Below are 26060 nucleotides of genomic sequence, written 5' to 3'. Positions count from 1 at the left end.
ACAGACATTTCTTCTTACAGGAAGGCATTTCCCAACTCCTCAGCATCCCATTCCCACAACACCTCCTCATCCCCCTCCACTGGATGCTATGGTTGGACTGCCCCGCCCCAGGGCTCTCCCCTCTCCCAAGTGCCCTCTTCTTGTCCCTGGCCCATCTCCACCCCCCTGCCCCTCAGTCTGGCCTCTCTCCTGAGCTCCAGGCCCCTCCAATCCCACTGATCTGACCCCCAGACTCACCCACGCTTCCGCCTGCTTCCGTCTGAAGTGGGCCTCGGGTGCCTCAGCTCCCAGGGACCTCCAGCAAAGATGCCCCCTCCCATGTGAAGCCAGGTGGTGCAGACCCCCAGCCTCAAGTCTCCAAATGGCTGGCGAAGGTCACAGTATGCACTGTCTCCAGTGGCAGGACAGACAGGTCCTATCTCTGGGGCTGCAGGGGAGGGTCAGGTGAACATTACTCCTTGAATACGAACAGCCTTTCATGGGTTGTGTTTGCCAGTCACATGCTGACCTCATTGAGATCAGCCCGAGATAGACTGGATGGGGTGAATAAAAGCCAGGATCTCGCAAGTGTCAACTACTCTCTCTCTCTCACACACACACACATTCACACACACACACACATTCACACAGTCACAGATTCACACACATATTCACAACACTCACACACACTTACACATTCATACACACACACACACACATTCACATTCACACACACATTCACACACACACACCTGTGGTCTCCATCCAGGCACGTTTCCTGGGTCTCATGGGAAGCCACCACAGAGCGCACAGTCAGGGCTTTGAGCTCCCAAAATCCATCCCTCTTCTTGGAAGCTATATCCAGATTTTTTATTCGAGTGTCCTGTCTCCCCTAGCCCAGCCCCACTTCCATGTCCAGGCCATGGAAGTGGTCCACCCCAGAGGTCCCACCCCTGGTTCAGCACTGGGGACCTGACCCAGTTCAGGCCAATGAGACAAAGGAGATTTGCTGGGGGCTTCAGGGAAGGAAGTTCCCCCAAAAGCATCTCTGAGGGCCTGAGCTGCAGCCCAAGTGCCCAGCCACCTCGGACACTGAAGACAGCCAGTCGAGGCTTGCTGAGCCAACGAACCCGAAGTTCGGTCACAACATCCCTGCATAGTGAGAGCCTGGTGTTAGTGGTGGGGGAGGCTAGAGGTGTGAATACTTAAAAGTTCCAGAGGCAGGCCAAGGCTCTGCAGGCCAGTGGAACCAAGGGGAGTAAGTCCAGCGTGGTTACCAAATCCAGCCAAGAATGAAGAGAAGGGGGCCAGCAGGCTGGACAGTGTCCAAGTCACTGTGGAAGGCCTGGGAGCTGGCTGGAGGGAAGTGTGGCTAGGGGAGGCCCTGAGATGGACCAGGGGCATCTGTGGCCTTGAGAATGGGGAGAGAACTCCAACAAGTGTGACCTGCCCACCTCTTAGCTCTCTTGGACTGACACACACCTGGAGATGTACCAGCTCCCACACTCGGTGCAGCTCAGACCTCTAGCCTGCTAGTTACTCAGTTGGGTAGGATCACCACACCAGGTCCTACCCCTGGAGCTCTCTCTGTAGAGCCGGCTCCCACCCCCCTCCCACAAGATGCTCCCTGCAAGCCCCACCTGTGACAGAGCAGGGCTCTCCCGGCATAGTACCCCACCAGCTGATACATCTTTGAATCTCATCTTGTAAGAAACCTAATGTGAATATTTGCTACTGAATAAAAATTCCTCATCATGACATAAAAGTGAAGACTCTCATGTTGGCACCTTGGAGGCAGATCCCCCACATACCCTGGGGCATGGCGCCCCAGGTTTGGAAGCTCAGTGGAGATTGCTAGGTCTGGGCTTCAAGCTTGATTCCACCACCAATGAGCTATGTGGCTTTGGGCAAGAAAATTAACCTGTCAACGTGGAAAGAAGGAAGGAAAGGAGGGAGGGAGGGAGGGAGGGAGGGAAAAGCTAAGTTTTCTAACAGGGACACCTAGAAATGAGCTCCCCACGCCCCCTTTCCTAACTGCTCTGCTCACAGGAATCCTGGCTGTCAGAGCCAACACTGTCGGCCACAGGACAAGGCAGAGCTCCAGCAGTAACAATGCTGCCACCTGAAACAAAGCTCAGGATAAATAAAACCAAGACTCTGACAGGCATCCCCTTCACCTGCTTTTCCCATAGAACAGATTTATGCAGACATAAATCCCTGCCACTGGAAGCCCAGGCTGGCCCCCGGGCCCAAGAGCACAACTCCATGACCCCCAGAAAGGACGCAGGCCGCTGCTGTGTGTGCAGCCCAGGCACCCCGATGGCGCTGGAGACCCGGGCTGCATGCTGGGAAGGGAGGCAGGTGGGGAGACAGGGAAGCTCGCCCATCATGCCCAGGCCTTCTTGCGCCTGGGGGCCAACTGTCCAGGTTTATCCCCGCCCCTCCTTGGGCCTGATGCCACATCTGTGAAATGCAGTCCTGGGACTGCCTCCTGAGTTCTCCCTGTTAAATAATGTTACTGAGGACAGCACCCAACAGCCTCCTTGGCACCCTTATCTGCCCTTCCTGTCACCTGGTCCCCATGCCCTGCACCCCAGCCAACCACCAGCGAAAACATCAGTGAATGGGGCTGAAGCCCAGGGGAACTCAAAAGGAAGTGGAGGTCACACGCCGGTGGGGGGCTGTCCAAGACATAGGGCCTGCCGGGTGGGCCGTCCCAGGACAAAAGCGCAGATAACCACAGCTCCACTGCGTGGCAGGCGGAAAGTGGAAGTTGCTCAGTCGTGTCCCACTCTTTGCGACCCCATGGACTGTATAGTCCATGGAATTCTCTAGGCCAGAATACTGGAGTGGGCAGCCTTTCCCTTCTCCAGAGGATCTTCCCAACCCAGCGATCAAACCCAGGTCTCCTGCACTGCAGGCGGATTCTTTACCAGCTGAGCCACAAGGGAAGCCCACGTGGCAGACGGAAATGGAGGGGAAAGAAAATAAACACACACCTTCTGAGCGCGTCTGTCAGCTTTTGTTGGTTTCGTTTTGTTTCGAACACTAAGATTTATTTTCAAACAGCACACAGACTCCTGCGGGGCTGGGCCAGGCCAGGCTAGGCTGGTGACTGGGACCGAAGTCTCTGGAGACCCTGGACCCCACCCACGGCGGCTGCCAGGAAAGGAGAGCCTGGCCCAGGCGGCACGGCCCAAGCTTCAGGCAAGCGTGGTGGCTCGGTGGCCCCCAGGCCCCGTCCCATGGCCGGCGGCGGTGACACCAGTGGGCGAGGGTGGGGGAGGCGGCCGGGAGCTCAACTAGGGAACACAGCAGCTTTAGGAACACTGGCGACTCTGCCGGACTCGCCGAAACCAGGCTCTTTGGAAAACAACCTCATCTTTGGGAGAACACCTCCTGGCTTAGGTCTCTCCTCTCAATTTCCCTTTTACTTCTCAAAAGTTTAAAAACAAAAACAAAAACAAAAAAGAAAGAAAGAAACACACATTTTTCGGGAGAAGGTGCTGTTCTTCACGCGCCCAGAGCTCCGCCAGCTGCACTCTCACTGTACTCGCTCGGTAAAGTTCTCAGGGAAGACGCCCCGGCATTTCTCCAGCTCCTTGTGCTGGTTCCAGTCACTCTCCTTCACGCCCATGAGCCAGCCTTCATCCTAAGGGGAAGTGAGCAAGGTTGCAGGGGGAGGAGGGCATTCACACCTACGGGCTGGGCCCTCCTTCTGCAGGCTGTTTCTCCTAGGCTGTCAGACTTAAAGACTCAAACTGACACCTCCTACCCCAGGAGCCATCCCGGCCTTCAGCAGGCAGATTTAACTCTTTGTTGTTTGGTGAGTCCTCCTCACTGCAGAAAGACAGCTTGACTGCCGCACTGGTCCAAACGCCTCTAAACAACTCCCTCAGTCCCCACCACAGAGCTCCTCACTGGCTGGTGCCCACCGAGGACATCACCAAGGAGCATATCAGCTGTCCTTCCGGCCTACAAACAATGCACTGACCACTTAAAAGCTTCTAGAGTGACCTGAGGTGTTCCACCAAGCCCTCCAAGCCGAACCTGACCTTTGCTTTAATATTGACCCCTCACAGGGATCATCCATTCAAGCCCTGACAAGCCTCGACCCTGGGCCTGTGGTGACCACACACCCTGCCTGAAGCCAAGGCCATTGCTGCCCCTGCAGCTGGGCCATCCCTGGGACCTACCCACATGATTTCCTGCCTTGTCTGACACCCTATGTGGGTCCTACGTGAGCCGCGTCTACCATCACAGACGGCTCCCGCTGTGTGCTAGGGGACCAAGACTCTGCTCCTGAGAACCCCACCCAGCCCAGGGCTGGCCCATCAGGGAGATCAGCGGAGACCTGGGGCTTTAGGAGAAGTAACTAATTCAGCACCAGGCCCAGGAAAGCCTTCTTATTCAAACCTCCCAGCCCACGGTGGGCTCAAAAAGTACCTAGTAGCCTCAAGTTCCAGCCCAGGACGCCCCAGCCAGACTGGCCTCAATCCACACCCGGCCCTCCTCCCCGACTCAGTCACTCTGATAATTAGATCACACAGACGTGTTGACGACTAAAAGCTTAGGAATCCCGCCAGGTCTGCTCCGCACCATCGTTGCCACCTGGATATCCACATGGGCACCCGCACGGCACCATCAATGCCCCACAATCAAGAGCTCCTGCTGAGGGGCCACGGCAATCTGAACTAAGCAGCCTGCCCAGAACCTAGTGGGGGTAGTTCTGTCCCACGCTGAGCCTCCCAGGATCGGTGGGACCCTCTCTGAGGACATTCACTAACAAAGCAAGGCCGCAGCAGAAGCGTCTGGGATGCTTCGGAGTGAGGACCAGCTGGGGACAGGGCTGGAGACTCAGGGGTCTCTCCCTGTGGGCAGGGACGTGTGCGGTCCTTGTAGACAGGGCAGGGCCAGCCTGGGGGGTGGCACCCAGGACCAGTGGGAGGCTGTAGAGCAGGCTGGGGGGTGGGGGAGGCCCATGGAGTGGCAACCAGGGGTCCTGTCCTGGATGAGAGAGACCGCGGAGGGGCAGGGAAGGGAGAAGATGACGAAGGAACTGAGATGCAGAGAGCCCAGGGGAAGGCAGACCGAGCCTGAGGAGAGGAGGAAGCAGGAAGCAGGAAGTGAGAGACTGAGGTGGGAAGAAGAGTGAACAGCCAAGGGGAGCCCTGAGGGCCGCAGGGATGGAAGGGAAGGAAATGCTCGGTGGTGGGCAGAGGCCACGGATTGGCAGGCGGGGCTCTGCTGCCCCCTGCTGGCCGCCGTGCCTCCCGCAGAGCCGGCCTCACCTGCTCCTCCGGGTTCTGGAAGGGGATCACCAGCACCACATCCCCAGCCTTGAGCTGCAGCTCATCCGTGTCAGTGGCCGTGTAGTCGTGCTGGGCCTGCACCTGCAGAGGATGGGGGAGAGCTGACACCCCCTCCCTCAGCGACCTTTTCCCCCCCTGCAGTCCCATGGGCACCGGGAGCAAGTGAACATAGCAGGAACTGGGCTGGGACACCACCTCACACCTGGGGAGCGGGGGGTGGGGGGGGAGAGGCGTGGGGTGGGCATGGGCCACCCCCATAGCCCAGGGCCCAAGGAGATCGCAGGTCAGGAGGCCAGACTCACCTTGAACATGAACCCCGGGGGCAGGTCCAGACGTCCTGCCCCACTGCCGCTCTCCACCGTGCCATTCACTGTTGCCGAGAAGGTCTCCACGACCACCGCGGGCAGAGAGCTCTGGCGGGGGAGGAGAGTAGGTCAGTGACGGGGGGAGGGGGTCCCGGAGGGCGGGCCGCGCCGGCAGAGGAGGGGGGGTGTCTGTGCCTGACGCCAGGCCAGCGGGCCTCCAGGTTCCTCGACAGGAACTGTGACCTGGACCAGCACAGAGCAAGACACGGGCTAGGGAGCCGCGAGTGGCGGGGAGGAATCACAGGGCCTGGGTCCCTGGCATCTTACGGAGGCTGCTTCACTTGTGGTCGTCTCCCCAGGCTCCTGGGCTCCAGCCGCCTCCGAGGCCTCCGCTGGCTGCAACATAAATGCCACGTGGGGTCAGACGCAAGACAGGGTGTGCCGGCCAGAACAAGGAGACGTTGCAGAGGGCCAGTGCCTCTGTCCAGTGCAGGGAGCCCCGGAAGGAAAGGCCCTGGGCGTGGGAAGCAGCTGGAGAAGGCGCTGGCAGGCACACAGACCCCGACCCCAAAGTGAGGAGCTGCTGAGAAGCCCAGCACAGGCCCCTGGGCCCCCTCACAGGCTCTGCCTTCTAAGCCCAAACCCTGGTCGAGCCTCGGCTTCCTTCTTCCCACCTGCTCAGCCCCATTGGCCCCTCACAGGTGGCTCCCACGGTGAGGGCCCAGGCAGGGCACCGCGGACGCTGCTTGGCTGCAGTCGGGCCGAGCTGGGTCTGCCCTGAGACTCAGCCACGTCTGAGCTCTGGGAGCAATCACTCAACCCTCCTGGCCCCCAGGAGGCAATGTCTAGGTTAGGCTGAAGATTCAAGGAGAATTCTAGAAAGTGCCCACTGTAAACCAGGAGGTCATCTCAACACACCTCCCTCCCACCGCGGGGGCCCTGAGCTGGGAGGCTGGTGCTGGCCAGCAGACGAGGGCTGAGCGGATCTGCGCCCCTCCGGCACGAGTGACAGACAAGCCCTGTGCAGGGGCCTCCTGGCTAAAGGCTCACCCTCAGTCCCACCGTGACCCCTCCTGTGCCCCTTCCTCCGGCCTCTTCCTCCATGCTACACCCTCAAGAGGCAGGGAGGGTGGGGGCGCTGACAGGGCACTTACTTGGGCAGGCCCCGGCTCGGCCGTCTGGCTGGGCCAGGCCACAGCAAAGGTGCCCTCGGCAGCGCTGGGCTCCCCGGAAGGCAAGCTGCCAGCTGGACTCTCTGTGGGCTAGTGACGGGCCAGCGCGGGGAACGGGGAGGGAGGGCCGGGGCGGTAGGGGGAGGTGTCGGGCGGGGCAGGAGACAAGAGAAGAAGGTGGTGAGCCGCCAGCATGGGCCAGCTGAGTGCCCAGAGGGCAGGGAGGTGTGGATGCCGCAGCAGCGCAGCTCCTGCCAGGGAAGCGGCGCTGCCCGCCGGCGCCAGACTTCCTCGGGCCTCCTCCGGTGGAGCTTCGCAAGCCCCAGGCCTGGGCTGCCGGCCTTCACGCCAGCCCCTCCTGCTCCTGCAGGAGCTCCATCGCCGGCTGCGGGGCGTCCCCTGCCCCCCGAGTCTCCGTCCCTGAGCCCCCAGGTGACGGCGGCTCCCGGTCCAGCCTCAGGCAGCTTGTCCTGCTCCTCGAGTCGCCACCCCTCTCTCCTGTGTCCCACCAGCTCGCTAGTCCCACTGCCCTAAGGGGCCTCTGCTGACAGAAAACCCCTCCACCCCGAGGTCCCCCTGCTCCCCAGACCTGGGCCCAGTACAGGGACACCCCATCCACCCTGGGGACCAGCTGGTCACTGTCTAGGGCCATTCACAGCCCCTGAAAACTGGGCTGCACCCTGGGGAACTCTTCAGAGGCTGAACTGAGGAGCCCTGTCCCAAAGGGCCTGGCTGAAGGCGCAGGGTCCCTAACAGCGGGAGGCGCCGCCGTGCGTGCCCGTGCACCTGTGAACGGTGCGGCACGCGGTGGGCGGGGCCGCACACACAGCACAGCGGCTCCCCTGCGGGGCGGGCACAGCGCCAGCACAGCTTACCTCCCAGAGGTCCCATGGAATCGACTGAGCGCAGAGAGGGGAGAAGGACAGTTAGCACGGAGGTTAGAGACAGGCAGGCAAACAGTCCCCAGGCCCACCCCAGGCCCACCCCAGGGCCCTCGAGCCCAATAGGTGTGGGGCAGAGCAGAACTAGGCTCTGAGGCCTCCAGAGGACCGAGTCCTGGACACCTTCAGGAGACCGAGACCACAGGCCAGGGCACACCCACATCCAGGGCTGCCACCGGGAGAGGAACGGGGTGCTCAGATGGATGGACTATGTGAGCTGCCAGTCAGGTATGCAGCTGACCTCCTGAGGGGTCTCTCGCTGACCTGTGGTCAGGACCAAGGGAAGTGACAAGAGTGGGGACCAGGGCTCCAGGGGAAGGCAGGTGAGTGGAAGGAGAGCCGGGGACCCCAAAACCCCCAAAGGAGGTTGGTGGGCAGACATGAACCCAGGCCCCGGTGCCCAGAGGCCAGTGGGCCCGTGGGCGGTGGTGGGCTCACACCAACCTGACCAGAGGGCGTGGGCGCCTTCACAGGGCTTGCCACAGGCGGGAGGGGGTCAAAGTCCAGGTCCAGCAGACTGGCCTGCTCCGAGAAAGGCCCCGGGGCCTCAAACTTGGCAGCAGTGGCAGAGAGGAAGGCGGTTAGTGACGGGCAGCAAGCGCTCAGCCAGGACGCGCACAGCAGGCTCCTCTCCCAGGCAAAACCACTGACACAATGGCAGGCCCGTCCCACACACCTGGCACCGGCCCCACCCTCACAAGGACACACCTGGGGCCAGCTCAGCCCTCAGCTGGGCAGCCACCCCCAGACCAATGCCCAGCCTCCAACGCTCTCCGTCCCACGGGCCGAGAAGATGTCCCAGTGTGCGCGCCCAACAACTCCCCTGATCTCATGTTCCTTCCAGCAGCGGCCCAGCCAGGTGCGGCCTGGACAAGACCACACAGCGACAAGACCATGCAGCCCCTCTGGCTCAGAGGAGCCCTACACAGGCACGGGCTGTCCCAGATGGACAGGTGGTCCCTCAGTGACCCCCACCCCCAGCCAGTTCAGGGCCGACCGAGCCAGCACACCGTGCCCGGGAGCCCCATCGTAAACACAGGGGTCCCCAACATTGGAGCACCTGTGTTCACAGTGCAGGGCCCTCTCCAGTCACCCCACGGTCCCTTCAGCGGGGCTGAGCGCAGCCCAGGGATGTGCATGGAGCAGGCACGGCCCCCAGGAGACCGCAGCGCAGTGGCACTGCCCACTGTGAGAAGCCAGCTGCTTAGTAAGCGGGGCCAGACGACCACGGAAGACATCTTCCCAGAGCCGGCCCCGGTCCAGTGGACACACTGCCTCCCTACGAGGATGGCTTGCTCAACTGCATCCCCGTCTCATACCAGGGGCTTACCCCGGGACCAGGAGTACTCTGCCTGCCCTGCCTTGGCCCAGGGTGCGGTCCTTAAAGCAGAGCTGAAAGGGCCACAGCCCCACAAGCCCAGGGCAGCCAGCTCCCTCCCTACCCCCTTGATGGTGCCCAGAACTGATGGGACTCGCCCTCCAGCCCAAGGCACCAGAGATCCTCCATTTAGAAGGGCCCAAGACCTGGGAGAAGGCAATGGCACCCCACTCCAGTACTCTTGCCTGGAAAACCCCATGGACGGAGGAGCCTGGTAGGCTGCAGTCCATGGGGTCGCTAAGAGTCGGACACGACTGAGCGATTTCACTTTCACTTTTCTCTCTCACGCATTGAAGGAAATGGCAACCCACTCCAGTGTTCTTGCCTGGAGAATCCCAGGGGTGGGGGAGCCTGGTGGGCTGCCGTCTATGGGGTCGCACAGAGTCGGACACGACTGAAGCGACTTAGCAGCAGCAGCAAGACCATGGGCAGGGCACTCATGGAGGGCCTTCCCAGCTGAGCTGTGGCCTGTCCAGGGAGGCCAAGACCAGGGTCCTGAGAAGGACTGGAGTTGCCAATCCACAGCTCAGGGGACAAGGGGCTGAGCTCAGAGACGTCACACCAAGCAGACTCACTCCCGCCCCACAGTCACCCTCAGCCACAAGACTCTCCTTTAGGTCAAGCCCTGTCCAGTGAGCCCAGAAGGAAGGTCACCGCTGTCTCTCCAGCATCAGTCCAAGACACTGTGGAGGCTGAGCTCTGGGTGCCCTCCGGCCAGGGACAGGTAGCATTTCTCTCCCCAGGGTCGCCCCACCGCCCACCCTCTCTCAGAAGTCAGCCAAGCCCAGACAGAAGCCCCCTCAGATTCCGAGTGGACAGGGTCACCAGGCTGAAGGCAGGCTGCATCTTCTCTGCCCCACCTCCCAGCATTTCAGCCTTCCCCACGCAGGCTGGGAGCCTTCCCCTGAGCATAGGGACACAGGCTACTCAGCCCTGGCCAGCAGAGCAGCCTAGTCAGCACAGCATCATGGATGGACCAGTCCACCCCCACCCCAGGCAACAGAACCCATGGGGGCACTGCCCACCCCACCAGGCAGGGCCTCAGCTCCCAGGAGTGTGCAGAGAGACAGCAGGAGAGGCATGCAGGGACCGGGGGCAGGGCAGACCGCCTGGCTGCAGCTGAGGCCCACAGTTCCTAGCCGGTTCAGTGGGAACAACCCCTCCCAGAGAGGACTGAACACTGAGCCGGGCCAGTGGGTCAGCGGCTGGCTGCGTTCCCTGTGTAGCATCTACCAGCCCTTACGTGCCCGAGGCGGAGGCAGGCTCCAGGCAGCGAGCACCCCAGCTGCAATCCGCCCGGAGGTCGTGGTTTCCCCAAGACCCCAGGAGCACCTTGAGCCAGTCTCAGCCGTACTCTGCAGAGGGGCTCCCGCCCTGGTCCCCAAGCCGAAGCACCACCCGCCTGCCCCCAGCCATCTGTATTGAAAGTTCCAAGCTTAATCCAAAGTCCTCCTGTGGGGGCTTGAAGCCCACTCAGCCACGGCCCCTCGTAGCAGGAAACGCTGTCCTGTGCTCCCAACTGCCTCTTCGGCCACATGCACACCCTCCAGTCCTCCCCTCCCCTCCAGGCCTCTGAGCTTGTGCAGAGGAAGACCCCTGGCAGGGCAAGCCCACAGGAGCACTGCGACTCGGGGCCCAGCGCAGGTTGGGACTGGCTGGCCTACACAAAAGGTGAGCCCGGCACAGACAGGGAGGCCTGGAAGCCAGGCTTGGAGAGGTCGGCATACTGTGGCCTCTGTGAGCTGATCTGACTGCGGGCAGCCCGCCTCTTCTGCCACCAAAGCGACCTTCCCTGCTCCGCCCTCCCTTCGTCCTTCTGGGAACGGGCGTTGCACGCCTCTGAGGGCGGGTACAGCAGCCTCTCTGCTCTGTGACCCGGCCACTGCCGCACCTCCGTGTGGTGACGGCAATTCTAGAAGCTGGAGTCTTGGCGCCTTGGAGGGCTCCCGAACCGGTCAGGTGGCCTCCTCACCTGACACTGAACTCCTGCCCCTCCTGAGCCTGCCTCCCGCCACTCCCAGCCTATATACGAGCTACCGCCTCTGAGCTACCTCTGGCTACAGCCTGCGTCTGCTCACAGCCACTTGGCAAACTTCACCTGCTCCAGGAAGTCTTCCCTGATTGGCCCAATTCCTCTGAGCTGCCCAGCCCTCTGGGCCACAATGTCAACGGACTCTGGAGGCCACTGTTGAGTCAGCCATCTCTATGAGGACCATTTCCCCTTGTCCCTCCATTTGGCCACATGCTCAGAGAGAAATGAAGAATGATGGGCGGGGGAGTGGACGGATGTGCGAGAAGGAGGCTCAGAACCAGTCCCTGCAGTCAGCCTCCTGGGTCCTGAGGCACAGGCACAGGGCATGGGATGGAGGGGAAGGCCATGCACGCCCCGAAAGAGCAAGAGAAGGCAGAGAGAGAGCTGGGCCGCGGTGGCCGCGGCTGACCTGGGAAGGGGTGGTCACGCTGATCTCAGGGACAAACGTGTCGTCAAACAAGCTGAGGATCTGCTCCTGCTTGACCTCCTTGGACGGGGTGTGTTTGGGAGGCGGAGGGACTGGTGGGCCTTTCCGAAGCTGGGGGTCGGCGGCAGGTGAGGGGGCCGCGTGGAAAGGTGCAGCGGAGCGCGGGGGTGGGGGGGACAGAGACAAAGCCACGGTTAGTCACCTCCCAGCCACGGCCCCACCAGCAACCAAGGAACACAGACAAGGAAAGCCATCACCCCCAAGACACCGACACGGAGACCACAAGGGCCCCTGGGAGCGGCCGAGGCCCGGCGGTCAGGAGCCCTGCACAGAGAGAGGTGGGTCAGAGGGCAAGGGAGTGAGACAGGAGAAAGGGAGAGAGCAAGACAGAAAAGAAGGCAAGACGGGCCTGCCGGGCTGTCAGGGCCACGTCAGAGGGTCCGGCTCCTGCTGCCCTTGGTGGGGAAGCTGAGGAGAGAAACAGGAGCTGAGAGAGAGCCAGCACCCAGGCCCCCTGCCCCTCTGCCCAGCCTCCTGCCCCCGCCCCCGGAGGAGCTGCAGTCCAGACTCTGGAGGCCACCATGCAGCCAGGGCCCCGCCGAGGGCCACACATCTGCCCACCAAGCCTGGGTTTCCTCACTTGTCAAGTTGAGGCGATAAGAGTATCCACCTCACAGGCTGGTGTGAGGACAATGAATGAAAATACAGAAAGGCTGGCACAGGGTGCGGCCCAGAGTAAGTGTCCGAGTGTGGGCTCTCATCACCCTCTCAGCATCGCTCTCCTAATCAGCTGTGAAGCGGGCCTGCAACCGGCTGCGGCCGGGAGCCCAGTGGCTGGTTGTGGGGGCGGGGGGTGGGTCGGTCAGCCCATCAGGGTTCAGATGGGGCTGCACAGTGGACCCCACTCCTCCTTTCTCCCTTTCCGGCTCCTGGGGATGCTGCAGAAACCTGGAAGAAACTGGATTGGGGGGAGGGCCCTCACCGAGCCCCTCCTCTCGCCGGCCCTTTCAGGGTCCTGGGTGCCCCCCACCCCCACAAGAAAGGAGGTGAGGCAGAGGGAGAGGCGGCCACCTTGGCAGACCCAGATGCTCTGGGGGCTGAGGGCCCTGGAGCCTGTGTCTCCGCAAGAAAGAAAGATGGAGAGAGTTCAGCAGCCCGGAGGCCAGGGAGAGGGAAGAAGGGGTGCCGCAGCAGGGTGGGGGCACCAGACTGTCACAGATGCCCTGGGAGGGGCCGAGCCCGCAGGGACAGGGGACTGGAAGGAGCCGGGACGACGGCAGAGCAGGAAGAAGCAAGGGAGGGGACAGGCCACCAAGACAGGCACCTACCTGAGACGGGGACTTGGGGAGGGTGGCCCCGGGGGTGGCCGCACCAGCCGGCTCGGGCTCATGGTTGACTCTGATCTCGGGGGTGGCAGCAGGGGAGCCATCAGGCGGCGGTGAGGGGCTCTTGTTCCCTTTCGCAGGCACGTTGTCACTGCAGAGAGAGAGGAGGGAGAGAGAGCCCGATGGAGGGAGGCTGAGGTGTCCAAGAGGGAGAGAGGAAACGTGTGTGTGTGTGACAGGCTGTGTGCACGCACCAATGCCCTGGGGACCTGTGTATGGAAATGTGCATGCACATGTGTGTGTGTCCATGTAGATCCTGGGAGACTCAGGGTGCTTGTGTGTCCACAGACTCACTGTGAAAATATGACACCCACGTGTGCATGAGTGCATGTCCCCACACATTTATGTGTGAATGTGCATAAGAACAGGTGGAAATGAGGCCACACAGGCATGAGCACTGGGAACACGCAGGCATCTGCAGCAGGGCCTGCCCTGGACACAGTGACAACCCCACCCCAGCTGGAGGAGCAGGGAGGGTCCCTGGGAGGCATCACCAGGCGGGATCCCCAGCCTCGTGCAGGGGCGCTGAGCCCACAGCAGGAGAAAGCCAAACATCCTAGAAGCAAAGAGAGTATCATCCGACATGGCCCGCAGCAGCCCCTGTGCTCAGGGCGAGCCTGCTCCTCAGCCTGACCCCAGGGGCCTCCGGGCAGGCCTGCCTGCCATCTGCCCTCACCCCAGCCAGCCCCACCTCCGGGGCCCGGCTCCCCACCACACCAGAGTGGCTGGCTCCAAGCTCTTGCTCCTGAGGGTCCTCCCAGGGAACCTGGGTGATCAGCAGAGGCCACAGGCAGAGGGGATAAATAAAGGGGGTGCTTCAGAGCCTGGATGAAGTGGGAGAAGCCGTCAAGTCTCAGTACCGACAAGGACAAATGACATGCACAGCCCACCACTTGGGCACAAAGGGGCAGAAATAGACATCTATGTTGTACTTGCCTGGAGAGACTCTAGAACAGTGCTGACCGAGACCAGCCCCACCTACAGGGGGCTGCTTACACTTATGTTTGAAAAGTGAAAGTGAAAGTCGCTCAGCCGTGTCTGACTCTTTGCAACCCCATGGACTATACAGTCCATGGAATTCTCCAGGCCAGAATACAGGAGTGGGTAGCCTTTCTCTTCTCTAGACAATCTTCCCAACTCAGGGATTGAACTCAGGTCTCCCGCATTGCGGGCAGATTCTTTACCAGCAGAGCCAAGGGAAGCCCAAGAATACTGGAGTCGGTAGCCTATCCCTTCTCCAGGGGATCTTCCCAACCCAGGAATCGAACCGGTGTCTCCTGCATTGCAGGCGGATTCTTTACCAACTGAGCTATCAGGGAAGCCCATATTTTATGTTTATATTAAATGAAAATGCAGCTCCTCGGTCACAAGGGCTACATTTTAAGTGTCCCCTGGCCACATGGGGTGGACAGACACCATGTTGGATAGGGCAAGTCCAGAAGGACAGACAGAAACTAGGAACCCTGTCACCTGCCCGGGGTGTCTTTGCCTCCTTAAAGACTGCATATACATCCAGTACATGAACACGCACACACGCACGCAAGCACACAGAATTCCTACAATCTGGCATGCTGCAGCAACGCTCTCCCCGAGCCTCCCAGGCCTCCCTTCTGGCGGATTCTCCACTCCTGTTTGGGCTGCAGCCCGAGAGGAACGTGCTAAGGTGGTCTGCCCACCCTCCCCTCCGCCCGATTCCCACCGACACCTCTCTGCCCTCTGCCACCCCAAGACACACCACACACGGGAAGGCGGGTTAGGGGTTAGTGGCGCCCTCGGCTGGGCCAGGCGCATGCATGGGGGTCTGGGGGCTGTCCTCAGAGGCCCCCACAGCACAGCACTCCCTACTGGTACCTGTTCTTCTTTCTGCGCAGCCGGGAGAACAGTTTAGTTTTCTTTCTGTGGGGGCGGATGGGACGTGGAGGCCTTCATTTGGGGGAATGAGGATGTGGGACTGGCCTGACCTCTTCCCTCGCCGGCAGCCCCTCTGCTTGGAGGAAGACTAAGGGCTGAAGCACCCCCGACTCCCTGGGTGTGAAGAGGCCCCAGGCCTGCCCACGATCCCTGCTGTCCAGGGCCAAGGCCTTGGCATCCGGCCAAGCGCCCTGAGGCGGTGTTGGCAGAACGAGCAGCAGACGCCCCCTGAGACAGAGCTTGGTGGGCGGCTCTCGGCGGGACAATGCCAGCCGCCCTCTCTGCCTGGGGTCCAGGCACAGGAGCTCAGGACCCGGGAAGGAGCCGGGTCAGCGGACCAGCACGGGGCCCCGGGAGAAGGCCACTGGGCTGCCCTGGGGGCCACTCTGGAGTAAAGGAGACATACGAGCCTCCTTTGCAGCCCGTCCTCTCCTCTCAGACCAGCCTTTTCCCAAGGGCAGCCTGGCCCCACTGCCTGCACGGTCCCCCTCCTCAACCACCCTGCGAGTGCCGCCCTGACCTCCAGGCAGGAAGGTGACCTGTGAAACCGACGCCCCTGGCCTTCATTTCCTGCAGGGCAGCCTGTGGGCTGCTCCCACACTGTGTTTTCAGCGGGGAGTGGGGCAGTGACAGTCACGGAATACTGACTGCCTTCCTCCTCCCCAGGTACCCCAAGAACCTGATGCAACCACCCTGCGTGGTTGATAAGGAAAGCGAGGCGCACCGCAGCGCTCCACGCCATGCCGTGACGCACGGCACCTCAAGGACAGAGATGAAGGGAAGCCCCAGACTCGCTGTGGTTTCCTGGGGGCTGCGGGCCAGGCGCATCCCCTCCTCCCTTGAGGTTCCCCTCAGGAAGCAGGGCTCTCCTCCGTGCCGTGAGTGGTGGAAGGGGGCTCCCCGCTGCGAGGATCCCCTGAGTCCTTCAGCCCTAGCCCTGCCTGCAAAGCAGTGGACGCACCGCTTCTGGGCTCCACAGTGGAGGAAGCCAGGCACGCACTGGGGGAGCCACAGACTGCCCGGGGTCGCTCCTTCTCAGATGGGACACAGCCAAGGAGAACGGGCGCCTTCGCCTGCTCCCCTGAGCACAAGGGAGGCCAAGCCAGAAAGGCCAAACCCACAGGGGACCGCAGGAAGATGCCTTGCCCCAGCGGACACCTCCCGCAGCCCCCCAGCGCCCTCAGGGGACTCACACACCTAGGCTGGGCCTTGACTGTGAACGTGTTGCTCCCGTGCTGCTTCTCCAGACTGATGAGCACATCGTTGAGGTTCTGGTTGAGCTGCAGGAGGGACAGCAAGCATGTTGGGTGGGGGCCACCAACCAGCCCCACCTCCCAGCGAAATCCCTGCCTCTCTTCTACCCTGGTCCTGCCCTGTGCCTCTGCTTGGACCAGGAACAAGCTCTTGTCTCTCCATCAGTGGGAGCTGGGAGCCAGCACACCAACCCCAGAAAGAAAACCAAAGAGGAGGAAGTGGGCTGCGCTGCTTAGCATCACGGTTTCTGCGGACCATCTTTTTCTTCTTTCTACTTATAGGCACTTCCTAAAATGCCACACAAAGCTTGTACTGTTTTATTTTGCTTGTTCTTTTTTTTTTTTTCCAATTTTGCAAATGAACTGTTGATCCTAATTGCTGAAGTCATTTGCCAAGATGCTTTCAGGCCACGTTACAACTGACAGAGATTTCACCAAAAGCACCAGCAGGATGAGGGACTGACCCCATGCATCTTGTGGTTCTGCTTACTGAAAATATTTCCCTCTCCTTCAGCCACTAGGAAGCCCAGAGCTGAATCTTCCTCCTGACTTTACAAATATTTTCTCCCCAAAACACATCTCTGTTTTTTTCTTTTAATTTTTCACAAGTTGTCTCATACTGAAGGGAAGAAGGAAAAGAAGGAAGGAAAAGGGAAAAAAGGAAAAATCAGGCAGAAAACAATACTCAGGGTGGTCCCTCAGGACAGGCCCCAAGGTGGCCAAAGCCTTTTTCCTGTCCTGGGCTTGGAATCCCCCATGATCTATAGCTTCATTCTTCTGGGCCCTGGAGACAGTCAGGCCCACCCACGGCACAGGGAAGGAGGAAGTTGCCAACATGAGGTTTTTACAACTCAGCTTTGCAGTTTAACTGCCATTTTCATCAAAATGAAAATAATACAACATAGGAATTTAAGCTAATCAGACCCCATCTTACATCAGATTCCAGTAGGTAAGGCAAATCTGCTTTAATGTCTTCAGGAATATTAAAAATTTTTTTTAATTGGAAAAATTTTACTATTTATCATCAGCCTACAAATTGGGAAACCACCACCATTTTCTAACACTGAGCTCCCTGGGCCAAGGCTGCCTGAGAACATTTCTCCAGTTTGAGGGCCGCTGGCCCTGCCCAAGCAAGGAGGAAAGAACTGGGAGCAGGGCAGGGGCTAGGGCTAGACCCGTGGGGCTGGCTTGCAGCCTCCCAGTGCACCCAGCAGCTCCTACTGGGCCCTGACCCTGTTCCTCAAGGGCAGAGGCTCAGAGAGGGCGCTGCGGTAACCTGTGTCTCTAACCCCCGCAGGGAAGAGGGAGCCGGGCCAAGTCTGTGCCTCTGACCCTGACCCTCGGCAGGTGGAGCATGGCCCTGGGTGAGGGGGTGAGGGGCCTGCGGGGGAGGAAAGGGACCTACCTTACTCATTTCCTTGTGGAAGTTTTCCTCCAGGCCCGCAATGCTCTGAAATGTGTTGACATAGAAACCCACACGGCTGCAGTACACAGGGAAGAAGGGCCAGGTGGATTACAGGTCAGGGTGGGCAGCCCGGGAGAGCCATACCTCCACCTCACCAGCCCCAGCCCCGGGAGGGCATGGAGCAGAGCAGCACAGCCCTGCAGCCTCTGGAGGGTGGCCGAGGCTCTGCCCGCCCCCTCCCACCCCTCACCTGTTCCACAGGGATGGCAGCTCCTCCTGCAGATCCACATTCATCTCCTCAAACACCTTCTGGGCTTTGATGAGCTCCTCCTCAGCCTGGGGGGTGGGATGGGTCATTCCCCTCTGCAGGGCCTGTGTCCTAGCCAGCCCAGGCTAGGCCAGGCCCCCACCAAGACCTACTCTCTCCAGTGCACTGGAACCAGGGCTCCGGGCAAGACAGGCTGAACTAGCTGTGGACGCCTGGGCAGACCTCCCCGATCTCCTCCCCCGCAACCCCGGGGTGCACCGGGCAGGGGGCAGTAGAGCAGCCATGGCCAATGAGAGAACCCCCATCTGGTCCAGGTGCCTCAGGGGGGACCCGAGGAAAGAATGGAGCACACGAGAAGGCGCCGGCCAAGGGGACAAGGGGGCTGAGGCCCAGGCAGGCCACGAGGCCCCAGATCCAGCCAGGTGGGACCCTGTCCTCTCACACTGGAGCCCCTCTCAGGCTCAGGGTCTGCCTGCTGCCCAGCACTCTGGCCCTGGCCCATGCTGGCCCCTCTGACTTCTCCTTCTCCTTTCCCAGGGCCAGCCCCTACTCAGCCTCCACCACCAGGCTGACTTCACTTCCATGGGAGAAGCTTTCCGACCCTCTCCTCTGACCCCTCTTCTCCTGACACTTCCCCAACAGAGGCAGGAGCTCGGGGACATGCGGAGAGGCAGGTGAGAGGGCAGGCGAGGAGTGGGCTGGGCTGCTGGGCAAGGTGCCTGTGCCCCCTCCCAGGCCAGACCGCGCCCTCCATGCCTGCACACACACACCAGTTGGTGGCACTAAGGCCCCATGGCAGAATCCTAGAAAGGCGGGAGCTGGGCGGAGGGCGGAGGTGAGTCACAGACCCCGGCCCCAGAAAGGGCTCTGCTGGCTCATTCTGGAGAGCGCTGCAGGAAATGGTGACTCAGGGGGGTGACTTGGATTCGGGGTCTGAGTCACAGCCCAGGAACGTGGTGGCCTCGCCCAGGAGAAAACTTCCCTCCAGCAGCCTCACGTTCTCAGGCCAGCTGGCCTGAACGCCACACTGCTGCAGAGCACACCAGAGCTGCCCGTCCCACTTAAGCCCACCCGGCTGTCCACGCAGCTACAGACACCGGGATCAGCCCAAGTCACATCCTATTCCTTCTGTGTCTGGCCCAGCCAGGATGACTAGGGAACCGGAGGAGAGAGGGGTCACCACGCTCCTGACTCCATCATCTTGAGGTTGTTGGAACTTGCTAGACTGAGCATGAGCGTCTCATCTAACTTTTTTAAAATCTCATTTAAAAATTAAAGGGAGTATAAGAAATCAAAGAAATGTCTCTAAATATGCATGCCTCTGGCCACACCTAGAATGGATTAGACCTGGGGTGCCCTCCAGGCCAGAAGCCAGATCATCCCTGTCTTAATTCTCTGAGAACCCCAGTGCCTGAAAGGGGCTACCACCCTCAAAACAGTGACTCCCACACTTCCAGACACCAGAGCCTCACACGTCACGTGTACTTCCCATTCAAGTGCCCACTGGCTGGTTCAAGTCCCACTTCCTCCAGGACACTGACCTCCCCGGCTTCCGTACCCACAGAGACCACCCCTCTGGTCCCCACGATGCTGGTCCTAACTCCTCGAGTGTACAAGCATGGCCAAGACGGTGTGGACGGCACAGCAGTTCACAGCTGGACACCAAGCCCTGTTCACAGAGCTCAGCAATGCTGCAAAGGGCAGGGTGGCTTTGTTTTAGAGTTCCTAGAAGTCAGGGCCTATCCTTTATTTCCTTTGAGTCACATTCTTCATATTCTGGCTCTTTCAGAAATACAAGGGGTGGCAGGAGGCGGGGGGAGAGCTGTCCCTTGCTGGGGAGACCTTGCAGCCCCCGTGGCTCCACTACACGCCTCCGCACACGGGGAGCAGCGACAAAGTGACGCCCTTGCCATGCAGCCTGTCACCAGGGTCCTGCAGGCAGCTTTGGGGAGACCATGACACGTGTGGAGAGCAGCTTGGAACCAGACCAGGGAACACCCAGAGCTGGACGGCTCAGGAGAACACAGGCTCAGGAGCTGGTGCTGTCCCTCCAAAGTCAAGTCAGCCAGCAAAGGTGGCACAGGGCCCCAAGTACCCCAGCTCACTGCCAGCCAGTTGCCTGAAGGCTCCCCAGCCCCTGGCCAGGGGTGAGGCAGGGTGAGGAAGAAAGAAGAGAGGCTCAGATGAAAACTGGATCCAAATGGGAATGTAATTTGGCCAAAAGGCAAAACATCTGCCGTCCAACATCCAGAGACGAGATCCCGTGCCCTGGCTTCTCCTGCCAATCCTCCAGGGTGGGGGGTGAAGGTGGGGGATGGGACCCTCCCAGCTGGATCCCCAACCACACCCATCCCAGGAGCCCCAAATCGGCCATGGCCACCACCCTGGCCCCACAGTCTCCCAGGAGCTTATCCCACTGGACTAAAATGTTCACCTGGCATCCTCCCAAACCCATTTCAGGGAAAATTATGCAGAAATCCTGGCCCTGGGTCAGTGGCCCCATTATTCCCCCTCCAGCCCGAAGTCCTGAACTCTACAGGCGGGACAGGCCAGTCCCTCAGCACTGCCGCAGGCTGACCTAACCCAGGCCATCTCCCCTAGACCAGAAAGAGGTGGGGCTGTCACTCAGAGCCTCTAAAGTCAGCCCACAGCTCTGGCCTAAGAGAAATCAGGCAGCAGGGTGAATAAGAAATTGGGCCACGAGCCCCTGCTAAACCCAGCGCTCTCCACATCACAGGTATCCAATACATGTGAGTTGAAGATGATGAAATCAGAAGTGGCCCAGAAAACATGGGGCAGCTGCCTGGAGAGAAACCGAACCTCCTCAGTGGGGCCTGTCTCCTGCCCCCTCCCGGGACCACAAAGTGCTGCTACAGTCATGTCAGTGTCAGTGACTGAGAACCATGAGGCTACCTCTCCCAGGGCACTGCTTCATGGTCCTTACCAGGACCCAGCCCACTCCTATTGCCAGGATAGTAGTATCACTTTGTGCAAAGAGCCTCCTCCAGGAAGCCCGCTGGGACCACTGTGATATAGACTGTTTGCCCTCCGTGGAATTCCCAAAGAGCCAGTCCTTTCGGCCCAGGTCTCAGTATCCCAGCCAGACTGAAGAGCCTTCTCAGCGTCCCCTCAGGGGCACCCTGGGGCCTACAGGTCCAAGGGTCACCATGACTCTGACCAGTTGTGGCAGGACCACCCACAGGGACCCCAGTCTAGGGAGCTAGGAGAATGGCTTGAGGTGGGTGAGCCCCAACTCAGTCACTAAATGGCTCTGGGAACTGGGCAGGAGATCTGGCCTCTCTGGACGGGTTTGTCTCCTCAGCAAACCCAGGTTAACCGCACAGTTCTTATGAGGTTTGAAGGACAATGCACTAAAGACACCACATCTGTCCCTGCAAGAGCCCTCACAGAGGACAAAGAGTCTGAGGCTTTCCTGGGCTCCTGGAGGCTAGGATTTCAGAGTCGGAGCCGGGACGACCAGAGGTCCAGGCGCTAGGACAGAGATGGCCATCCCAGGTTAACCGGAGCCCCAGCCCCCATCCACATCCTCCCTTTGAAAGCAGGAGGTCTCCCAGCAGAGACATTTGAAAACAGCCCTGCCTCCCAACCAGGGAAAGAGTCGAGCCCTCCCCAACCCCCCAGTGGGGCTGGGCAGACGGGCACCCAGCACCACCCAGCACCAAGGACAGGACGACAGACCAGAAGGCGCCAGCACGTGCAAGGTTAGAAGCCAGTGTCACCTGATTTCGGAGCAGGTTAGTTTGAGCTACGAGATGAGCCTGCAGTTTGCCTTGGCACCACTGGGGGGCGGCTTTCTCAAGCAGCGAGACAGGCTAGGGGTGGGGAGGGGAGGTCAAGGCCAAGGAGAGTAGAGAGAGAGGAGGGAGACGGGGAGAGAGAAACGACACAGACATTAAACACCACATCCAAATGTCTCCAGGGCAGTGACGGAGCCCTGCCACCCTCCAGAGGGCCAGCCCCCACAGCAGGTAAAGGCCCCTGAGGCTGAGAGAATTAAGGGGAGCCCCGAGGAAGGCGGAGAATTGGGTGAACTCCAGCTGCAAAGCAGAATATGAGAATCGTTAGCAAGGGCAGACAGACTCAGCAAGCAGCTCCTGCCCTGGGGGCACTCACTGCGGGGCAAATGTGGGTGCACCCCCCATCCCCACCCCGACCCGGCTTGTTCCAGCTGAGACAGGTTCACATTGGATCCGGTGATGGAATTCCACTCGGAGCACACCAGGCCAGGAGGGGCTGGGCCAGTGAAACCCAAGCCAGGCCTGCTCTCATCCTGGAAAGTGGCCTCAGGACAGGCGGAAGGGCCAGGCGGGGGCCCCACCCATTAGGCCCACGAGGCCTCCCACTCACTCGCCCTGGACCTGTGACCCGGAACTAGTCACCGGAGGTGAACCCCCCTGCAAAGGGGGCCAAGGAGCCCTGCCCGCCAGGGCGCAGTGACAAGCCTGCAGAGGGGGTGGTGGACCAGGAGGAAGGCACCCTGTGGAGACTCCCGAGGACTCTCCCCCAGCAGCCACCACGGCCAGCCTTACCTTAGCAATTTTGGCTTCATCCTTCTTTTTGGCGGTTTGAAGGGACTCGTAATGGTGCCGGGCACTGTCGTAGTCCACCAGCTTCCGCCCACGCTTGGCAATGCGTGACTGAAGTATGGAAGGAGGAGGCGGCTGAACAGGGCCTGACGCCCATGCTGAGATGCTGACCCAGGCAATGGGGACTGGATGAACCCGGAGGGCTTAGGGCCGCCGACCCCAGGCTCAGCAAGTCTGTCTCACAGATGCCCGAGACACTCGAGTGAACATTTCTGGCAGCAAAGAGCTCACCCCTTGAAGGCTTCTCTCCTCCTGAGCCACCCCACCAGCCTCCCTCCTGCACTCCCTGTAAAACTCCTTCAGGAGCCTTTGCACTGTGTGGCCGGGGGCCAGCATGGAGTGTGAACCCTCCAGAGGATCGGGCCCAGCACCACGGTCACTACCTGAGCTCTAGACAACTGTGCCTGTGTGTTGGGGGCACCTGGGCTCCCAGCTGCCTCCGTGGAGATCCTGACACACCGACCAGTCCTCAGTCCTAACTCACCTGGGCCCGGCAAGGGCAGCTGGTGTTTTGAACACACGCAGTCACACAGATACATCCAGATAAGAGGCGACGCACACAATGATGCACACCTTCCCTTGCAAGCACAGAGTCTCATACAGGGCATACAACGCCAGGCCTTCCAGCCCCTTAATACACGTCGTCAGCCCTAGAGTCACTCCACAGTTACATGGCCCCACATGCACATGCTCCACGAGGTCTCTTTCCACAGCCCAGAGACCCACAGGTACAGGGTTTCCAGCTCAGAAAGGCCCAGGCCTGGGGACTGGAAGGCCAGCCTCAGAGGGAGCAGCCCCAGAGGATGAACTGGGAGGCGAAGGGGAGGCCTGCCTCCAGCCCTGGGCTGCCTGCACGCCCCCGCACCCCTCTCCCACTCCCGCCCCCCGACACAGGCTGCCAGGCCGCAGCAGGATGGAGGGCCAGAGCACCGCTCACCTTGATGTCAGGGAACTGGCCCAGGTACGTGTCCATGGTCAGCAGCGCCTGGTCCACCAGCTTCTGGTGGTAATCCATCCAGAGCAGGTCATTGTTCTGCAGAAGGCGAGAGCACAGGCGTGCACACTGGGGCGCTGGGCTGCAGCAGGGCCAGCTCCCCCTCCCGGGGACCCAGGGGCCAGCCCCGTCGCCCCACAGCTGGGCGGCACCTCAGAACCTCAGACTGGTGGTGGTGGTGGTGGCTTAGTCGCTAAGTCGTGTGCGACCCTTACAACCCCATGGACTATAGCCCACCAGGCTCCTCTGTCCATGGGATCCTCCAGGCAAAAATACTGGAGTGGGTAGCCATTCCCTTCTCCAGGGGGTCTTCCCGACCCAGGAATCAAACCCGGGTCTCCTGCATCGCAGGCAGATTCTTTACCAACTGAGCGATGAGGGAAGCGCAACCTCATCTATAAAACAGGGTCACAAGTCCTGCCTTTTCACAAGGTGACCTTGAGGATGAGATACGCCCAGGGCTGGTGGGGTCGGGGAGGGAGGCTTCTGGAGCCAGGCGATGCGACTCAGAGAGGAGAGATGCCTCCAGACACCACAGGAAACGCATCTCAGCGTGACGTCTCAGAGGAGAAAATGACCCCCAGAGAGGGGCAGGGCCTTGCCCAAGAGCACCTGGCATGTGGGAACCGGAAGGGCTGTTCCCAGAGGGTGCAGGGTGCGATGGGCGGCCAGCTGAGGTCAGAGGCCCCTCAGGGCAAGGACCAAGGCCGCTGGGCCCACACTCACCTCAGCGATTTTGCTTGCTTCATCCCTGCCAGGCCAGTCGGGCTCGTACACCTCCTGCAGACACTCGTTCAGCTTCTTGGAGGCCTCATGCATGGCTAGTGGGAAGACAGGCCACACTGCAGGCAGGGCTGGTGGCGGGGGCAGGGGGCGCAGGGGCTACCCCTTCCCCCACCCCTGAAGGCCCAGGAGGTGTGTGGACATACCTGGCAGCCCTGCTCCCCTCCCAGCTTTGCACCCATCAGCTCCACCTGGGGAAGGCCCCGCTCGGTGTCCCAGGAAGCCCACCCGTCCAGGCCGGGCCTGCCCCTTACCTTTGACCGAGGCCAGGTAGGTCCGGAGGTCCTTCTGCAGGCGGGTGCCCTCGGTCTACAAAGAGAACGACAAGGAGAAGGGGAGGGCCTGGAGCACAGCCCACACCTGCCCCCTGCCTTCCGCATCCTGGGGACACCTGCCACGGATGGGCTGTCTACTGCAAAGCATCGGGTCTACGGGAGACTAGATAGGAAAACACCCTGGCTTTGGGGTATGGCGGCTACTGCCTCTCTGGCCACAGACACACACTGGGCTCCCACCTGGGGAGCCCTGTGCCTGAAGGGACATTCACCTTCTCTCCCAGGCACTGTTCTCAGCCCTGGAAGGAAGGCAGCAAGACAGGGACCCTCCACCCTGGACGAGACACTGGAGCACAGCCCGTGTGTAAGATGGGACCAGTGGGTGGCAAGCCTGCCCTCAGGCAACCATGAGCCAGGTGACCGACAAGCACAGGAAGATGATGGGGGTACAGGGACCACCCAGCACCCGGTCCTGAAAGCTTGGGTTCTGCCTGAGGCCAGCTGGCTCCCAGCGCATCCCACCGGAGATGGGGGGCCGGGGGCAGGCCTTTACAGGGTCAGGAGGGTTCTGATGGACAGAGGACGACCTGCTGGGGAGAGGAGAGACCCAGAAGGGGGGAGGCCTTTGAAAGGAGTGCAGAGAAGGGTGGGGTCGTGTCCAGGCTTCTCAGGACACCGGCCCTGTTGAGAGGGAAGATGCAGGGGAAAGGGGAAAGGGGGGAGTGGCCCAGGGAATGAAACCCTCGGAGCTGGGAGGGCAGCCCCAGGGGCTTCCTGGAGCAGTAGGGCCAGCAGAACGGTAAAACCATGGGTGCAGCCTCAACTCCCTCTGGCGTCAGCAGGAGGCAGGAGCAGGAAAGCTGAGCTCCAGGTGTGAGGACGGGTGAGCTGGCTGAGGCCAGCAAGGAAAGTCTGAGACTCCCGCCAGGGAGATGCTGAAGTTTCCAGAAGCCGTGTGGAATGCAGGAGATTCCACACACAGGCTGTGGGGCTGTGGAGACCCAGCTCTGTCTCTACTAGACACATGTGTTCAGGCACTTCAGTCGTGTCCAACTCTGTGCGACCCCATGGACTGTAGCCCGCCAGGCTCCTCTGTCAATGGAATTCTCCAGGCAAGAATACTGGAGTGGGTGGCCATTTCCTTCTACATACTAGACACGTAACCCTAAGAAAGTTACTGAACCTCTTGGAGCCTCAGTCTCCTCATCTGTCAACCGGGTCAAATGACTCTGGCCTGGGAGACCACAAGCACACGGGCATGGAGCACCTGCAGGGCGCCCGGCACATCGCAGGCGCCGGGAGTGGCTTCACTGCGGCTGTGAAGAGCAGCCTCAGGAGGCGGGCTCTACCCTGGGCACCACGATGGGTGCAGAGGGGGACACAAGGGAGCCCGGCTTCTGGAGGGCCGTGAGTGGCTGAGCCTGGGGCTGGCCTCCTGGGCCCCCGCCAGCCCATGCCTCAGGGACACCTTGTGTGGAAGTCTCGCTCTCTGAGGGAGACCTAAACAGACCACGGCAGCAAGCCGTAGTCCCGGAAGACCTGCGCCCCTACAGGGCTCCACCTGCCAGCCTGGAGCTCCTGCCTGAGACAGAAGTGGTCTCCACCCCTGCCAGTCAAACAACACCCCTGCCAA

The 26060-nt window shown here is 60.8% G+C and overlaps 1 protein-coding gene and 1 non-coding gene across 27 annotated transcripts in view; both read right to left on the bottom strand.

The window, feature by feature from the left end:
- Nucleotides 1-2994: 2994 nt before the first annotated feature.
- BIN1 (bridging integrator 1) overlaps nucleotides 2995-26060 on the bottom strand; it is a 56754-nt gene continuing 33688 nt past the window's right edge. For 2 of the 26 annotated variants that reach the window (XM_010801800.4, XM_010801804.3), the window contains exons 3-20: nucleotides 24407-24461; nucleotides 24096-24190; nucleotides 23313-23408; nucleotides 22319-22426; nucleotides 21509-21601; nucleotides 17751-17836; nucleotides 17501-17576; nucleotides 16040-16122; nucleotides 14783-14827; nucleotides 12875-13022; nucleotides 11529-11657; nucleotides 8154-8261; nucleotides 7644-7667; nucleotides 6751-6858; nucleotides 5924-5992; nucleotides 5594-5704; nucleotides 5271-5372; nucleotides 2995-3631 (exon numbers count right to left, since the gene is read on the bottom strand). In XM_010801800.4, coding sequence (XP_010800102.1) covers nucleotides 3524-3631; nucleotides 5271-5372; nucleotides 5594-5704; nucleotides 5924-5992; nucleotides 6751-6858; nucleotides 7644-7667; nucleotides 8154-8261; nucleotides 11529-11657; nucleotides 12875-13022; nucleotides 14783-14827; nucleotides 16040-16122; nucleotides 17501-17576; nucleotides 17751-17836; nucleotides 21509-21601; nucleotides 22319-22426; nucleotides 23313-23408; nucleotides 24096-24190; nucleotides 24407-24461 — 1644 coding nt within the window. In that variant the 3' untranslated portion in view covers nucleotides 2995-3523. The remainder of the gene's footprint in view (nucleotides 3632-5270; nucleotides 5373-5593; nucleotides 5705-5923; nucleotides 5993-6750; nucleotides 6859-7643; nucleotides 7668-8153; nucleotides 8262-11528; nucleotides 11658-12874; nucleotides 13023-14782; nucleotides 14828-16039; nucleotides 16123-17500; nucleotides 17577-17750; nucleotides 17837-21508; nucleotides 21602-22318; nucleotides 22427-23312; nucleotides 23409-24095; nucleotides 24191-24406; nucleotides 24462-26060) is intronic. The other 24 variants (XM_010801801.3, XM_010801807.3, XM_005202228.3 and 21 more) reach the window with 22 other exon arrangements.
- Nucleotides 11971-12046, bottom strand: MIR2350 (microRNA mir-2350). Its single transcript, NR_031073.1, has one exon. It is a non-coding gene; the product is annotated as a microRNA mir-2350 (primary transcript).

This window comes from Bos taurus, chromosome 2 (assembly GCF_002263795.3).
Source record: "Bos taurus isolate L1 Dominette 01449 registration number 42190680 breed Hereford chromosome 2, ARS-UCD2.0, whole genome shotgun sequence".
Taxonomy (NCBI): Eukaryota; Metazoa; Chordata; class Mammalia; order Artiodactyla; family Bovidae; genus Bos; species Bos taurus.
The sequence above is the reverse complement of the archived record's forward strand: the minus strand, read 5'-3'. Positions and strand labels throughout refer to the sequence as shown.